The 18,630-nt window shown below is 37.4% G+C and overlaps 1 protein-coding gene across 3 annotated transcripts in view; it reads right to left on the bottom strand.

Moving 5' to 3' along the window:
• The window catches only part of PCLO (piccolo presynaptic cytomatrix protein), a 395,644-nt gene extending 377,280 nt beyond the window's left edge, over positions 1 to 18,364 (bottom strand). For all 3 annotated transcript variants that reach the window (XM_032402272.1, XM_032402273.1, XM_032402274.1), the window contains exons 1-2: positions 17,820 to 18,364; positions 10,328 to 12,005 (exon numbers count right to left, since the gene is read on the bottom strand). In XM_032402272.1, coding sequence (XP_032258163.1) covers positions 10,328 to 12,005; positions 17,820 to 18,076 — 1,935 coding nt within the window. In that variant the 5' untranslated portion in view covers positions 18,077 to 18,364. The remainder of the gene's footprint in view (positions 1 to 10,327; positions 12,006 to 17,819) is intronic.
• Between the last annotated feature and the right edge of the window lie 266 nt (positions 18,365 to 18,630).

Raw genomic sequence — 18,630 nt, 5'->3', positions numbered from 1 at the left:
ATAAATTCCATTAGTGAAAAGAACCAAGGGTCACCTAAACTTTGTGAACTCATTATGTAGGCTGAAAGCTATGTATCTTTAATTCAATCAGATGCTAACTAGAATTAAGATAATCACTTGTCTGTTGAGTTGGAAAGGAAAAAAAATGCTTTTTAAAAATATATATGACATGCTTAAAGTATATTAAATCTAGTATAAAAACAATAAAATTGCATGAGGATTTTAGCCACTTTTAGCTTTCTATGAATGGAAACCACTTATAATTTATTCAAATTTTATATAGTTATATATATGCCCATTTCCAAGAATGTCTTTAAGGACAATCTGATTTTAAAATTACATTTAATCACCTTTACATTATTTTCAATTTTTTTCATAGATCCTATCCACATTTTTCATTATCCTGTATTTCCTTCTGATCATTTTTTTAAACGTTCCTCTGTCAAGTTTAAAAACACATAAATCCACATATTAAAGTTTTTCCCAACTTTTATAGAATTCCCAATCACATGTTCACATAATAAAGCCTGTCACTGACTTCTTTTGTTTTACATAAACAGAAATCTGTTCCTAAAAAGTTGTTTCACGAATTCTACTGAAAATTCTGACCTTACTGAACAAATGATAGAAATGCCATATTTCTATCCAATGTTTTACAATTGATTTTTTAAATCTTTATTTTTGATTAGAGAAAAAAAAGAAAAAGTAGTTTATTGCTTTATATTCAGGTGAGACCAGGTCTCTCTCTATAAAATTTATTATATTATATTTTACAAACAAAATTCTATCTTCATTTGCTAAATTACTGCCTCTCCTTTTGGACTCTGAGTTCTGTTCCTGACAGTGAACAAAGTTATCAACTTCATCGTCTGTATTTTCAAAACCTAACACAGTGGCTAGCTCAAAGTAGGAGCCCACAGTTTTCCTAAAGAACAAAAAAGAATTCAGCAACATAAAACTCTGGTTTCAGCAAGTGAGTAGGAAGGTATAAAACCAGTGTTCTTGGACCTCGGTTTTGTTTACACTAAATTCCAAAAATAAAATAAAAAGTTAATTTTTTTAACTTTATAAGAATATGTAAAATTTACACACACACACACACACACACACACTCTTTAACCTAGAAATTTAAGAAATGGTCTATTTAAAGGCAACATGGTCTCCTATAAAAAAAAAATGATGCTGAATTTGGGGTCAGCAGATCCAGTTTCCTGTATGAGATTCACTGCTAAGTAATTTTGTGACCATGCAATCAACTAAAGTCCCTAACTTCAGTTTTCTCATTGACAAATGGAGTTAATAATGATGGCACTATCCTTATTTGACTATCATAATTTTTATAAAGATTAATAATAATGTTATCTACTACTTCCAATTTCAAAGCATTTCCACTTATATTGACAAATGTGATTTTGACTTTAGGAAGAGTTTTATATCATAAATAAGAAAACTAAATATTCAGAAAAAAAGAACGACCTGACCAAATCACAAGTAAGTAGCTGAGCTAGGGCTGGTATCCACATTGTCCAAATCTAAAATCCCACATTGTTTCCACTTTTCCAAAGGGCCATCTGATTATTAATTTACAAAGAAACATTGAAGATTTCAAACTGCTTTACAATATGAATTCTGATTTCTTTACTCTCTGTATTACTTATCTTCAAAATGTGGATACCACCTTATTAAAAGAGCATTAAATGACAAAATGCATATAGAGGGCCTAGTGCACAGTCTGAAACACATAGTGTTCAAACTATGAACTCTCCTTTCTGTAACGGAAGATCAATCTCCTTTTTACTGAAGAAAAAGGCAAGAAACTGTAGAAAGTTGTTGCTTCCTTATCAAAGATAACTAGAACTACTTCAAAGTAAATTCATAGGAATATCAGCAAGAGTATACATGTGTGAGGGGTAGAGCTAGGACTACACTCCAGATCTGATGCCTTATTGATGCACTTGACATTGGCATTTTTAAGGAAAATAATTATAAACTTCGAATAGATTAATTACATTTTTGTCTTCAATGTATTATCTTTGAAATATTTGTAAGTAAGAGCTTACCTTTATCTAAGCTAATTAAGATATGGAATAGGAGTGAGTGTTAGATATGTTTTCTCAAGGGATGTGAACAATGAGCACATTAACCCATCACTGTACTAAGTTTACTGATCCAGCAAATGATTTTGTTTAGGTGTAGGTATCTGCTTTCACAGCAGAACATCTGTTCTTACCGAGCTATACAGATCATCATACCAGTTGCAATAATATGTAACAACAGCCTTAGTAGATATTCTAAAAGCTGGATATGCAGAAAGACACCTGAAACATCTAGTCATTTAAAAGCTGGAAGTGGAAAAAAAAAAAAAAAAGGCTATTTTATACAGGGAACATCCAAGTCATGAGAAAAATGTTGCAAACTGGATCTTGTCGAAAATGAGAGCTAAATAAATATGGCGTTTGTAAACATATTAAAATAACATAGATTTTTTAAATGATTAATTGGGTATTTCCATTCCTTCAAATTCATTTGAAAACTGTTTTAAAGGAAGATAAATTTATTTTTTATAGTTAGGGTATTCTTGTTTTAAATACAGTTAATGATACCATATGGATTATCAGAGAAGAGAAAAAAAAAGTCCTTTATCTTTAGAATATAAGAACCTCATACTTAGAATCAAGGGAATGTATTCCTCTTCACTGGATTCATATAAAAACAGTGTCAGTTAAAGCACACATGACTGTGATAAAGGATGTATTAAAAACTACCCAAATTTGCCATCATAGGCATAAAGGCATTTCACATCATCATTGTTATTTAGAACCCAAAATTCTTGTAATTTCAACCAGTAGAATGCCAGGTAGAAGGCTGAAGGTGAAAAATCAACAATCTAAATTCTTTATCCATCCTGTCACATCATATAATTGTTCAACCAATCATTTGATGAGTGAGGATTTTTTAAATTAATCAAATGTTAATTATAACATGAATTTACAAGCTTAAAAAAATAGTACAAAAAGGTATATTAAAAGTAAAATCTTGGCTCCGTAGCTCAGGGGTTAGAGCACTGGTCTCGTGAAAGTAAAATCTTCTCTCTGCCACCAAGCTTTACTCTTCACAATCAATCAGCGTTAAGTTATACTTGAGTTTTTCTAGTGGTTGCCATTACAGTATCGAGCAAGTTTCAATTTATAAATTTAAAACATCATGCATTTTCACCTTGCTATAAAAGCTAGTTTTTCAAGACAACCTTACATTACCACTACTTTAGGCTGTCTTCAGCAATATCCAAGAAATTATATTTAATGCATTAATTATACATCTTAACACGCAGTAAGATATAACTTTTTCAGCTTGATTTCTGTACCATTTAATATCATCTCACATTCCACCATGGTTATGCAATCACATTTTGGAAAGCATTGATTTAATGTCTTTCTAGTTTTCTTCATTTCTGGGCTAGAGTCAGCTATTCCATCCCATTCTTTTTATTTTCCGTTTAAATAGAAGAACCTCCTCCAGTGATTGTGATATATGTATAGATATGTACACATGTACATATATAGAGAGAGAAGTGATAACTTGTATGCATTCTTTCATGTGCTAGAACATTCTTAAGCTGCCCTCACACTCTCTCCTGATACCTTGCGTGGGCACAGAATTCATCTTATCATCATATCTGGATATTTAAAGAAATCACTCCCTAACTACTGTCTTCTGCGTTGATAATGAGCATGGTAGCTGTTTGATTTCTCATCTTTTTGTAGATGATACCATTATTCTCTATGGACGTCTTTCAGGTTTTCTCTTCATCTTTGGAAATCTGGTATTTCCTCAAGATGTACCTATCAGTCATTTTAGTCATCTTGCATGGCCAGTGGTAGGCCTGTAATAATCTGAAGAGCTTACCTCCATCATCTGGATTCTTTCTTTCTGGAACTCCTATTAGGGCTCTTAGGTACACTCGTAATGATTTTTATATTTCTCTTAGAGCCCCAGAGCTCCCAGAATTATAAATAACCACTTCCCCAAAATGTTTACAACTTTATGGGCAGGCATCCAGAAAGAGCCCCCACACGGGAGATAAAATACCCATTCCCCAGCCTCCACATCACTATAGGAAGTAATGAAGAGGAAAATCTCAGAATTCTACGCATTTCTGGGTGCATCCCCACCCTTTCCTTCCTTACCTACTCCCAAACCCAAGCTTTAGTTAGGACTATATACATAAATTAGACTTTTAGTCACCATTAAAAACTCCAGATTCCCAAGTTATCCATCAATTCCCAGACTCTAATCCTTCAATGGGAGGGAACCCCACCATTCAACCCCTTCCCCTCATGGTCCATGCTCTGACCTTCTGCTGCTTCATTTCTCTCCATAACATTTATTACCAGCTATCACACTATATGTTTTATTTGTCACTCTTACTAGAATATACTTTCTAGGAGGGGAGAATTTCTGTCTACTTTGTTCACTCTTAATATGCCCAGAGTCTAGAACGGTGCCTGAAACACAGTAAGTGCTCAGTAAGTAGCTGAATAATTTTTAATTGTCTTAATTCAGCTCTACAATCTGCAAAAATCCTGGATCTCTTCCAGACCATCAAGTGGACCCACTGGAATTTGAATGTGGTAATTATTTATGAAATATCCTCTTAAATATTTCTCAAGAATAAGAAAAAAATTTATAAGTTCTTTATATTTCCTGAATGAACTCTTTCCTATGAGGTCAGGTGTTTTTGTTGTTTTATTTTTCACTAGTTCACCTAGGTCCTTCGTGTGGTATTACTGCTAAAATTTCAAGCTGGTCTCTTCAAACCAGTCATTTGCGGAGAATGTCTCCATTATTTACTAGGTTATCAAAGAGGTTTTTCTGTGTTTGTGGAACATTCTGCTTCCCCATTAGTCTCTCCTTTGAATGGGAAAACGGGATGGCAGAGGGTCAGTGTCCAAGTAAGGACAGCTTTATAGGACAGTAGGAGATCAGTGCAGTTGACTCACAGATGAATAATGTTTTGTTTGTTTTTTCCTTTAAATCACTCTCCTGTGTGAAAAGGGCATTACTTCTAATCCTCTTCCAAAGACCCTAGTTTTCTCATGAGGGGCCATTAGGCAGCTCATCCCTTCATTTGGAGAATGCTTTGGCTTTGGCTAGAGGGAAGGAAAAATAAAGCCTCTCCCTACCCACTGTCTTCCCACTGGAGATTAGAAAAGTGTCCACTGGCTGCATTTGTTCCTACCACAGTTCTTTAATTTGTTGTCTGATCACTACCCACAACCCATGACTGCTTTCTATATTTGTTCATTCCTAGCTTAGAGCTCACAGAGATTCCCTGAGGAAGCCACTTGTACGGTGGTTTCCTTGGCTCTTTTTCTGTCATCTTTTTCCCATTTTCTTTCTATCTTCTAGGAATTCAACATGCCAACTTATAGACTACTGGTGGTCTTTCCCATTTTCTGGAACCACTATACATTCAATCTTTTAAGCAGTGGGACTTAGAGAGTGGAGGTGCCCTTACTCTGCCCAGTCTTCCCTTTTTTTTTTTTTTTTTATTATCTTATGTTAATGTTGCACTCTTTGCTTAGAGGTGCAAGACCTTGGTGCTACATCAGCAAGCAACTAAAAAGAGAATATTCCCTTTTCTAAACATTCTTCCAGCTACTCCACCATCAGGAAGGTCTTAACTGGATTTTCTATCTCCACGGGTTCCAGCCTCCTGACATTGGGCACAGCTCTACCCTCCTTAGCACCAGTTCTTCTTAACAGATTCTCCCCACTGGTTTCCCTCACTGGAAATGGAACACACAGCAGGTCCATCCATCTAAAAGAGGTGTCCAGTTAGGCCATTTTGCCAACCTGAAGAATTTCTTTTTGTTTTTTTTTTTTTAATAAGTGGAGAGAGTTTATATGCAAGTCTAGGTGTGTTTGTTTTGGGGGTTTTTTATTTTTATTTTTTAGCTCCTGAAATATGGCCATGTTTTTGTTAAATAAAATATCTGGTATCAGCCAAGAGACTGATTAACATATGGGCCATCATGACCAAAAATAATATGACCAAAAAAAAAAAAAAAAAAAAAAAGAACCCCACAAAACACCTTAAATCCACTTTCATCACTGGCATTTGGTTCATTATCAACATTACAAAATTTGGTAAAAGCCAGGAGAATTATTAGACATTAGGGACAAGCCTTTAAATCTCTCCCTAAATCTTGCCCCAGGCTACACATCAAAAGAGATAAAGTAAATCAGCAACAAAAACAGCAACAAAAACCGCTTTAGTTGCTATTTAGAAAGCAAATGTTCAGTTTCTGTGTCAAAAAGCAAGCCCAAAGAGAGAACCTGCATTGTTGAGATTTATTCTGTTAATGGACTGGCAAGAAGAGATAGCTATAAACTCCTCTTGGCATCAAAAGTCTAGGCTTAGAGCCAGTAGATTCTTAAGGTTTATTTGGAACAGCACACATCTTGACAGCCAGCAGAGTGGACGGTTTAAATACCATCCTCTTCACACAGATATTTGAATTGTGTAAGGGTGTGAGGGTGTGTGTGTGTGTGTGTGTGTGTGTGTGTGTGTGAGTGTGGCAGGCAGGGGTAGGAGAAGGTGACAAATTTAGTTAAGGAAGTAAAAATCCCCTTCCCTAAAGCTCGTGTCTGAATGATGAAACCTCTCTAATCGTCCATCCCCTGATTGGTACTTATTTAAGAGCCAGGATATTCTTAAGCAAATATAGTCATAATTTTGATATGCTGGTAACAAAAAATATCAGAGAAATCCTCCTAGTCTTTTCAAGAATTGATGTAAGAGAGCAGTACTCTATTTAACCCATAGACTACGAAAGTAACAGTATTGAGTTACTTGCATATAAACATCAAACTTGCAAATAAATCCATGTAAATTAAAGCACTAAAGACCGTCCCGCCCTCTGTCTCTGTCCTGCATAGAAGAACTGTTTACTCAATCTGAATATCTGAGGACAATCAGACCCAGAGTGTTACATCCTCTTCAGAAGATGCAGAGAAGTTCACTTCCTCATGGATATATAGAAGAGTTCAGAAGTGGTGATTATTCCCAAAATTTCATCTGTCTTATCTCTTGAAACAGAAGCTCTCTGCCTCTATACAGAGCTCAATTTCCCAACTCTTACCCCTGATGATTCAGGAGTGAGGAACTGGCCATTTGGTGCACAGAATAGGGAAGGTACGTTCTTACCAGAACCCAGATGACATTTTTACTTATGGGAAAAAAAAAAAAAAAGCTAAAAATAATGTTATTATTAATACTACAAATCAAATGGCTCTTGATCGCTACCTCAGAATCCAACAACTTATGATAGTCTATCCGTATAAAAAAGAAAGTTGAGAGTAAACTTTAAAAGTTAAATCTTATCCATGTTGCATTATATTGCAACTTAAAAAGCATTTAATATATTTAAAAATACCTTCTCATGCAAATGTTCAGAGAACCCCAATAACCCAATGTGTTTGGCAGAGAATACATTATTATATTCATATTTCAAATGGCGTCCTTCCTACAGAAAGTTTAAACGACTAGCCCAAGCTCATCTCATCAATAATAGGAATGCTTTCCTTTCATGAGCTAGTGAGAGACACCTGCCCCCACACTCCCAACGCCTTTGTAAGTGTCCAAATTCCTATTATTCTTCACATTTCCAGCCCAAATACTTCTGTTTTCATGAAGATAGTTATGATGCCCACGCACGCCCCACCAGTGATAGTGATATGTTCTTCCTTTGACCTCATAGCACTTTATCTCTGTTCCTACCATAAGTTAATAGACTTGGAATCAGAAGATTTGGTTTGAATTCTGCTTGATTATTTACAATCAGGATGATCCTAACAAGTAAAGTAACCATAGTAACCACCTGAACACTAGTTTTCTCATTGTTAGTCAACAGAATATTTGCCCATAGAATTATTTGGAAATTCAATTTTGATAAAACAAGAAAGAACTGTGTCAACTGTAAAGTCTTATACAAAGTTACTTCTCATATAGTAACTTCTCATTTTCTTTCTCATGTACAACTTTTCTTTCCCCTATTTTATTTCCTGGAAGAAAGACCACATCCAGTGAATTCTTGATTCTGTCAGAACATTCAGGGATGCTTCACAACAGCCATTTGATACAAAGTTGCAGAATGAATGGTTGAATGTACCACTACATTAATCAAGGTATTTCATAAAGCAGAATATTCACCGCAACCTGCTAAATGTGGAAGGCCAAAATCTGACTTCGACTTCTCTCCAATCTCACTGCCTATTTTTTCCCCCATCACTTCAACCAACCTAGATTTACCTCTGATTCCTTAAATACACCCTATGTTTTTCTGGCTCTAGGTTTTGGGCCAAATCATCACCCCCTTTCGTGCCCTTCATCTGTTCAAACAGTATCCAACCTTAGCTCAAAATGGCTCACATGCCATTTTCTCCATGAAACTTTTCTTAATCTCACCCACTGGAAAGGACAGTTCTTATTCTGAAGTCCAGAGTATTTGTCCATCTCTCTCATAACTCTTATCATTTGACCACATATTATGTTGCCCTTTGCATGTATTATCTCACCTAATACACTTTGATCTTGTGAAAAACAGCATTGTTTTAGTTATCTTTATATCCTTCCAAACATGTATTAAAATGTCTTCCATATAAATAGGTATTCTAACAATATATGTGGCTTCAAAGTCCAACTGCATGCCTCTGCTTTATAAATTGCCAAAAAAATGACATTTTATGAAATGATCATCTATTGTTTGAAGTCGTCATTACCATCCATTCCTATCAACATCATGTAGTATGAGCAGAAACATATCTTCGCCAAAATTTTAAAAGCTACAACTATATAAACAAACTACTTATAATCCAATTTCCGCAATAATTTGAATGCAGCATGTTCTTATTAATCGCAATGTTATATTAAAGAGAGCTTATCTGAAAAGCTAAGGTACTTAATAGGACTTTTGGATAAGAAGAGTAAATGATACTTCAGAAAACAACCAGAAGTTAACACATTTTTAATTTACATCATTTTAATCTCTCATCACAGTAAGTATCCAAACTAACATAACAGCTACCAATAATCATCAATGCTGTTATTATCATAAAATAGATTTCATTTATAACAAGGTACACAAGTCTCCTCTCTCAGGGATCTTTAAATCACATAATTCTTCATTGCCTGCTGTCAGTTCCTTTCTGGCTGTTCGCAGACAAAATGCACACATAGCCCACTAACAGCTGTCCTCCAGACAAAGTGATTTCTGTGCCTTCTCACCGGGTAGGAGCCACCAGATTTCTTTTAAAAATGTATTCTTCTAGTTTCTCTATTCTCACTTATATTATTATCTCATCTTCACTATGTTACTTCTTAACTCCAGAGAATTTCTGAGCTTTTTTGCTGTTTTGGGCTTTTTACCCCTTCTCCCTGAATGTCCCCAAATCTCTACCTACTAAAATCTTTTTTTTTTTTTAATTAATTAATTAATTAATTTTTTTATTCAGTGCCTTTAAGTGCTGGGTTAACATTAACTGACTTCTTGAGAATTACTTTTCTATCCTCACAGTAAACAATGTTGAGCTCATTTGTGTCACTACTGGCCCCTTTATGATTTGATAGGTCAGGAAGGCTTACCAAAAGCCTTGAAGATATAAACTGTGGTCTTCTGAGAAGACACCCATCAATGGTGAACCTGTTCTCATGACTTCTTCACTTCACAAACTGACTTATACTGTTATAAATGACTCTCAACTAATGAGTGAAGCATGTCTTCACAGCTATATCAAATCACTGGCAGGGAAAGGGGATGTACAGTTTGGAAAATTTTTTTCAATTTTATATTAAAATTGTATTTATAATGTGAAAACAATGTCTGCTTTTTTCCCAGCACAGATATGACCCCAGTTAAGAGTACCTTAAGTTGGGTAGGCTGGAGGATGAATTTAAGAGTTAAATTAGTATCACTGCATACTAAACAATAAATATCACCGTATGCTACACAATAAATAGTGTGGATCTTATGGGACAGAGTGCAATGAGTCAGTGCTCAGCATCTTTGAACTGATTCATTTTTACTTTATATGCCAAACTTATCAGAAAATCTGGCAATATTTTGGGCTTATTCTTGGGAGAAAATATTTAACTTTTTTTAAATTTACAATTAGCACAGGAGAAAAAGAGGAAGGAAGGAGGGGAGGAAGGAAAGAATGAGAGGAAAACAATGTCATTCTATGATACCAGGGATAAACTAAGCATGATTCGCGCAAGATGATGATATGGGTTAAGAGCATGAACACAATGAATAAATGCACTCACCTCGGTTAAATGAGGATTGGGATTAAAACCACAGAGGCTACATACAGTGGTTTGACACTCAGTGCATGTGTTAAAATTGGCCTTTTCTGGAACATGCAACAGAAGTTCAGTGGTATTGCAAAGAGGACAGATGGTTTTAGGGAGGCCTTGTACTGGAGCCTGTGCTGCAGATGGAGAAGTCGATGGATGCAGAGGTTTCCCAGCTCCTGTTTGGCTTACTGGTTTTGGAGATTGCTGAGCTGAAGGCTTTGCTGGGCCAGGCTGTTGAGGAGCGGGTTTTGCTGAACCAGGCTGCTGAGGTGAAGGCTTTGCAGAGCCAGGCTGCTGAGGAGGGGGCTTTGCAGAGCCAGGCTGCTGAGGAGGGGGCTTTGCAGAGCCAGGCTGCTGAGGAAGGGGCTTTGCAGAGCCAGGCTGTTGAGGAGGGGGCTTGGCCGGGCCAGGCTGTTGAGTTGGGGGCTTTGTAGGGCCAGGCTGCTGAGGAGGGGGTTTTGCTGGGCCAGACTGCTGAGGAGGGGGTTTTGCTGGGCCAGGCTGCTGAGGAGGGGGTTTTGCTGGGCCAGGCGGTTGAGGTGGAGTTTTCCCTGGCCCAGGCTGCTGAGCCGGAGACTTTGGTGGCCCAGCCTGCTGAGAAGGAGCTTTTGCAGGCCCAGGTGGCTGAGCTGGGGACTGTGGCCCAGGTTGGTGAGCTTGGGATTTTGCTGGCCCTGGCTGCTGGGTTGGGGGCTTTGCTGGCCCTGGCTGCTGAGATGGAAGTTTCTCTGATCCAGCCTGTTGAGCTTGAGGCTTCGCAGGCCCAAGAGGCTGAGCTGAAGACTTTGGCCCAGGCTGCTGAGCAGCAGGCTTTGTTGTCCCTGGTGGCTGGACTGGGGGCTTTGCTGTCCCTGGCTGTTGAGCTAAGGCCTTTGTTGGCCCTGGTTGCTGAGCTGAGGGCTTTGCAGGCCCAGGGTGTGGTGTGGCAACTTTTTCAGGTCCAGGTTGCTGGGCTGGAGGTTTTCCAGGACTTGCTTGCTGAATAGATGGTTTGGTTGGGCTTTGCACTGAGGGTTTAACTGATTCTCCCCTTACAGCGTCGGACTGTTTAGTCTGAGGCCTGGCTGCATCTCTCTGAAGTGGCAACTGTGCCTGGTCTATCTGAGGTGCCTGGGTAAGCCCCTGAATTGGCTTGCCTGTCCCTGGAGGCTGTGATTTCATCTTTTCCGGTTGCTGAGAAGATCCTGATTTGGGAGAGCCATCCTGCTGTGGTGGGACCCTCACAGGTCCCTGCTGCTTTGGACCTGGCTTAGGTGACTGTTGTGATGGAGGCTTTGTGATTCCTTCAGGTTTGCCTTGTTCTTTCTGAGCTATTTTTTGTTTCTTGGCAGTTTCTTCCTGGGATGCATCAGAGTCTGATATCAAATCAAAAGGATTGAATTTATTTACAACAGAGGAGACAGCACTTAAAGGGTTAACCTCTGAGAGGAAGCCAGGCATCATACTAGACTTGTGCTCTTCCTTCAAATCAGTTCTGGACTTTGATTCTTTCAAGCTAATAGTGGAAGGACTCCTTCCAGGCGACTTCTGCTCTGACCTCAAAGTGTCTGTAGTTCTACTTTTACTGAGACCAGGCTGAGCTGAACGCCCAGGGTCCGGCGGTTTTCCGGGTTGCTTTGGAGGATGACTACTCTCCAACTCTTGCTTCCTAGAAGAAATGAAATGAAAAGAAGTAAAAATAATGGAAAGTATCCCAACTCAAAATAATATTAACGAGCCATTACTTTCTTAGAGCCTCAAAATTACGCATGTATAGATATAACTAGAACACATTTTTGCAGCATCCTGTAAATGATCATAAAATCCTTTAAGTCTTTGTTACTTTCTTTATGTGGATAGAGATTTTCAACAAGGTAAACAAGAGGGGGAAAAATCAATACTTGCTACTCTAAGATATCTAGTTAGACATCACTTATAATAGTTTATATTTACACTTAATAGAATCTGGCCATCCTTAAAACCTTATTAAATATATCAACTCAATAAACCAATGCAGGGCCATGTTCTAGTATGTTCATGTTTGAAGAATGTTATTCTTCCAAATGCTAGCAGCACCAAGAATTAAGAATATTCATTTTAAAATGTGGGAGCTTGTTGCAACTGTTTTTTGTTTTACTTGATAACAAGAAGTTACATTAGTAACATATGGCACACGACATCGGGGAACTTTTTAGTAAAAGAGGTTACGTGATGCATTTCCAGGAACACTGAGAAAGTTGATAATCTATTCAACTTTATTCTGTTGGAAAAGATATTATCCCTCAAATATTATCCTTATTAAACTTTATAAAATGAGAAGTCCTACTTCAATTAGAAATTTTTGAGAAACAATTCCGTATTTCTAGTAGAAGAAAAATGTTATGTCATTTAATTATTTTTCCAATAGCTAATTATTAATCTGAGATCTCCTTGCAAAATAATGATAGATGCTTAAAGAAGCTTGAGATACAGCGGGCATACAGTTAGCAACAAGCTGGTTATGAACCTACTTTCGAAAGTACTGTTACTTTTCTCAGAAGAAGATACATTATCTCTTAATGTTTTCTATAACATTTACTATTGCCACTGTTAGATTATTAGTAATATTATTTATTATTGACAAAGATTTAAGGACATAACTAACTTACAAATTTTCTTTTAATTCATAGACAAACATACACAATGAATTTTTTTAAATAGTTTTGGAAACATGATCACTTTGAAATAACTATGGTTAAATAATTAAAATAGTTGATTTTTTATACTTTTAACCAAAAATCAAATACATTACTTTTTTTAAATAAGCCATTCTTTACTGATAAAGTGGTAACTAATAAGAATAGGCTCTATTAGGATTACATAAAAATAAAATTACGAGTATTTCATTTGATACATGAAGCTTTTTAACTTCGGAAAAAGATTTATTTCTTTTTCATTAAAAGAAAAAAGAAACAGAGTTATTCAGTAGCACTTAAAATATGAGATGATCACAATAAAGTTCTACAAGTTTTAATTTGTTTTGTGAAAATTTACCTGCTAATGGGCCAGATTATAAACTTTTAATTTCAAATTATTTAGTACTTAATATGAATTAAGTTTTTGAAATTCCCCAAATGGCACAGAAACTTGAGACAGATCAAGTTATAAGGTACTGTAGAAAGAAATACAGAAGTATTACTTCTAAATAGCAAAAAATAAGAAGGAAATAATCTATAAAAGCCACCATATGCAAAAAGTGATTTTCTAATAAAAGTTGAATAAATAGAATTCTTAGTTTTGGCAATTTCCTCCAGGAAAAAGAGTTACAAAAACTTTAGATAACTCAAACAAGGAACTAAAATTATTACCCTAATTAATTCCAATGGTTCTAAGGTATCTTTTAAAATACTATGTATTTCCATTTGGAGAAAATAATTTTGAATGTTTCTTTACAGGCCACTCTGTGTTCCCTTACACAGGAAGATAGAAGAGCTATAGTAAACAACCTAAGATAGATTATTTTCAAATATTTCACTGTTTAGATCTTCACATTATTCTAGAAATGTTCCACGTTCAATTAATAAAATCTACCACTCTCGTGAAGGGCATATGCTTAGGAACTTCATTACAGAAGTTCCTATCTCATAAGTAATTATTTAGGTATATTATTTAATTGGCTCCCTAGTAGAGTCCTAGAGACCTATATTTAAAGAGTACAAAAAAAGAAATCTATTCTTAATTTACTAAATTGTCCTCTCTTGAAAATACTATTAAACTTAATCATTGTTTTGTGTTGTTGCACGTCATCCAACATATGTACAAAACAAAAAATAAACTTTGTGAATACCAGATATTTGTGATATCAACACTAAAATTTAAAGCAAGCTGCTTACAGCAGAAATTATCATTGCATGTACCTCCTAAAATATAAGTTATATAATAAAATCCCCATGAGAAAACTGATACAGCTATAAAGACTGCCCCACAATTTAAACTAACTGCAGCTACTAGAATTATATAAGTAAACATCAAACATGGATGTGAGAAATAGAAAATCGCTAAAAGAATATACAGACTTAATATTGAACAAAAATATAAAGATGTCTCAGGTAACTGTGGTCTTCTGGTGAATTTCTGTTTGGTGTAACAGTTGCTCTGTCAAAAAGAAAAACAACTAAAATGCAATCTGTGTCTTGTATCCTACACTGTGACCTCCTAGAGAAAGTGTTTCACTCATCTTTGCATCACTAGAACCAAACCTGTTAACTAGAGTGTTAGTGTCTCGTGAATGAATGAATGAATGAACGAATGAATAGGTGGATGACAATGAATAAATGAATCAATGAATGTATCAGGTTTTTGTTTTATGCTAGATAATGTTTCTTGAATTCTTTTCAAATTCTTCATGGTTGTTCTGAGATATAAATGGAAAAATTCTACATGCACTTAGAACCTGGACTTGGCCTGCTACTCTAGGAAGAAAAATGGTTGTGGAATTGTCTACCAGTAGGATAGGCCCAAAGGAATACTAAAGAAAATAATGGATTCAGTCAGAATTCCTATAGAATATTCTACCAATCAGAAGCATTTTTCAGTAAAGCCCTTCTCATATCTGTAGCTGTACACAGAAAGAGTAGACCAAATGATAAAACTGCCTTTTTCTGTGTCTTCAATTAATCAAAAATCCAGAAGCATTTTGTTTGTAACCTGTAACTTCTAGCTTGTAACGACCCATGTTTTGTACAACCTCCTTTTTCATTACTACTGTCATCCCCAGATTAGAATTTTTCTTTCATAGATTAGCAGAAAAAATATTTCAGCTACAAATGAGGTAAACATACATTCACGGATACAAATGCAAAAGCAGTTGGAATGCTAAAAAAAATTTTTTAATGGAGCATAACAGGCAATGACACTTGATAGTGCTGAGTCACATAAAATTTTTTGATATTAGAAATATAAGCAACTTTGGGGATAGCTATTCATTTTTCTACTGTAGAGGATACTAGGGCTTAAAGAGGCTAAGTGATTACTCCAAGGTTATAAAACTAGTTAGTCACCGATATCTGGTATCGAGACTTCTGGTGGGGGTAGGGAGGGGAGTGGAAGTTCCACTACATGGCACTGACTTTTCCATATACATAAAAAATACATATATAGATACATCAAAATAACTTACAAGTGAAGAACTCAACCCACAATTTGTCTGGAGCCACCACTGCCAGTGCCATCCACTGCTGATATCGAGATCACTACTTCTGATACTTATAGATTCCCTTCAAGTTAAAATTCAAACAAAAACATCCCTGTCAATTTGTAACTGATCCTCACAATGACTCTACAAGATAGGTAAGACAAGTGCCATATGCCTTATTTGGGGGCAAGGAAACTGAGGCAGCTAGGCTGAGAAGCATACATAATTTGTCATGAGTCTGTTAAAATTAATAGGACAAGAACCTAGGTCTCTGGGCTCTCAACCCTTATTCAAAAACAAACAAAACAAAACCACCATCTCTAATTGACACACTTAACCTCTTCAGACTTTAAATAATTTGGATATACTTTCTTATACATACTTAAGTTGGTGTGCTTCTAAAAATCTAAATGATAAACCAAGTGTTTCTTTGGTTATCACATCCAAGGATAATAATGTTCTAAAAATTATGTACATTCTATAAAAATCTTTCACTAAAATATAAGAAGGTCTCAAAAATCAGAAATATATTGTTTATACAGGTAGATGAAGCTTTCACCAATAACTGCTGAGGCCACAGATTATCTGTTAATAAAAATTCTACTATAACAAAATTATCAGTGCAGAATCTGACATAAGCACAGCATAAAACCAGTTTAATAGGCTGAAATTGTTATTTTTCAGCCACCCCCTGAATAGAAGAGAAGTTAAGAATGCAGAAATAAAAGTTCACACTTTTTCTTGGTCTATGTAACCAGCATGCTAAACCTGTTGCATGTACCTCTTAGGAAAAACTGTGAAAGAGCTGGAATACATTTCTAAAAGGCTAATAAAAGTATTATACCTCATTATTACCCTATGAAAATCTAATATATGAACGTTCAACATTTTTTCCAAGTCAGGTTTTCACCAGTAGAGAAAAATGGTGCATATCATAAGCTTTAATACTTAAGATAATGGATAAAAAAGACTATACCAAAGAAATAGCCCCATATATTACAAGTTGAAAAACACATTTAACATAAAGGAGCAAGTTTTTACTAGCAGTAGTGGCTTTGTTTCAAGAACATAGGGTTTTTAGCTGATATATTCTAAGCATTTAAGATTTTATGTTAAAAATATTGCAACTATCCATTACACTTCTCCTATGTTAAATTAAAATATTTGACAAAATTATACGCATATACTTATATGATAGTTCCCAAGTTAAAATACTTCTATGAAGTAGGGGTTAAGAATCTACACCTACGATATGCAGATCTTTCATATTTCCAATATCTCTAATGAAAATTGTAGGTCTCTCTTCAATTATCATAAAGCAGGAATGGTTTCAGGACAACGGACAGAGAACTGTACTCTAAGGGAGGGTGTAAAGTTAAAGGGTTTGTTTACAATAATAAAGGCAAGGCAGGCACAGTGATTATACCCTCTTACTACTCTAATTAGAAAACAACTAATTTATTAGATGAAGGAAAATGGAGAGCTAGAGAGGGAAATTAATACGTTAATGTTACAGAATAGCTCTTAATTGCCTGCGCAAGTTGTCACTTATTTGCTTTGTCTTAAAAGGTATTGGAAACTAATCTTAAGGTAACACAAATTCACATGTTTTTCCACCAACTAAGATACTTTTGCATATAAAAGAACAATAGTTTAAAAAACAGAATATACTGATTCAGAAATGCATGTACAGCACCTGGTCTGCTGAGACCAAACCATCTGTTTAATGCCACAACATATTTTTGGGGTCCTTCATTGACTATAAAAGGTGTATTCATTCTATACCTTCTACCTAATCAGCTCCTGTTCTCCTCTGGGGGTGGGGTGGGAAGGAAGGACAAATCACCTCCGGGGGAATTAAAGGTATTATTACAGAAATATTTCAGACATCATTCATAGAGAAAAAGATGCCTAAATGACTGAGGAGGTTTAAACAGAGACAGGTGAACACCCAGTTCTATCCATTCCCCAACACGTCCGTTTTCTATTAATGGAAGACTTCCAGATTAGTAAAACACTGGAGGGCGTCTCTCCACGCCTTGGAAAAGGTTCCAAAAGGCCAAAAATCACAACCTAAAATCACAGTTCCAAGAATGCAACCCTTGACTATCCCACCAGAAACTCTACAATGCATCATTTTTATTCTGCCCATCAAAAGGCTTATGATCTCCTTATCGTCACCCCATTAGGGAGAATAAAATGAACAGAAGCGACATATATGTACTGCCGTGCTGGCACATACGGGCTGACACATATGTGCACGGGAAGCTGTACATATATGCCCGGACATATACATCATGCTGTGCGTGCCTGTGCATGGAAGGCGGCTCCGCAGCGGCCGGGGGGACGCTTCCCTTGGGCAGCCCCTGCGCCCTTGACATGACAGCGGCGATCTGTCTCCTCTCCTCTTCGCTCAGCTGGCTCAGATCCGCCTCCATGCCGGCCGGGATCACGGTGTGCAAGGAGCTCCCCGCCCCGCCAGCCCCTCCTCCGGCTGCTGCCGCCGCCGCCGCCGCCGCCAGCCCTTCCGGGAGCCCTTCCCCTTCCAAGCTCGCCTCGTTGCCCATGGCTCAGGGGGACTCGGGGCCGCCGCGCTCCCTCCTTGCGCTGCGTCCCCGTCGGGAACCCCGCGGCCCGAGGAGCAACCGGAGCCGGGGTCCGCCGTGGGGCGTGCAGGCGGCGGAGTCCCAGGGCTCGGGACCCGGCACCGCTGCCCGGAACGCCAGGCGGGTGTTAGTCCCGCTCACAGGTGACGCCCGCAGCCGGTGCCTCCTCCATGTTGGACAACTCCCCGAAGCCGCCTCAGCGCCCCGAGCCGGGGAGAAGCACGTCTGAGCTGTGCCAGCCGGGCGCCGTCCGCCCCTCCCACCGCGCCCCGCCTCCTGGCCCGCTCCCTCGCAGTGCGCATGCCCGTCTCGGAACAGGTGATGGCCGCGCCCGCGCCTAGGCCGCGCCCGCGCCTATTCCGCGCTGCGTCTCTCTGTATCCTTCCTCACTCTCGCACCGATTTAAAGGAGCCTGGGGAGAGCGCAGCTGAAAACCGGGACGAAACAGCCGGTTTTTCTTTCAGGCATATTTCAGGATGCCTCAACCTGAGTTTTAGCGAACTACATTCAAGGGG

The sequence above is a fragment of the Phoca vitulina genome, unplaced genomic scaffold (genome assembly GCF_004348235.1).
Source record: "Phoca vitulina isolate PV1807 unplaced genomic scaffold, GSC_HSeal_1.0 scaffold4, whole genome shotgun sequence".
Taxonomy (NCBI): domain Eukaryota; kingdom Metazoa; phylum Chordata; class Mammalia; order Carnivora; family Phocidae; genus Phoca; species Phoca vitulina.
This window is presented reverse-complemented; position numbering and strand designations above follow the sequence as displayed.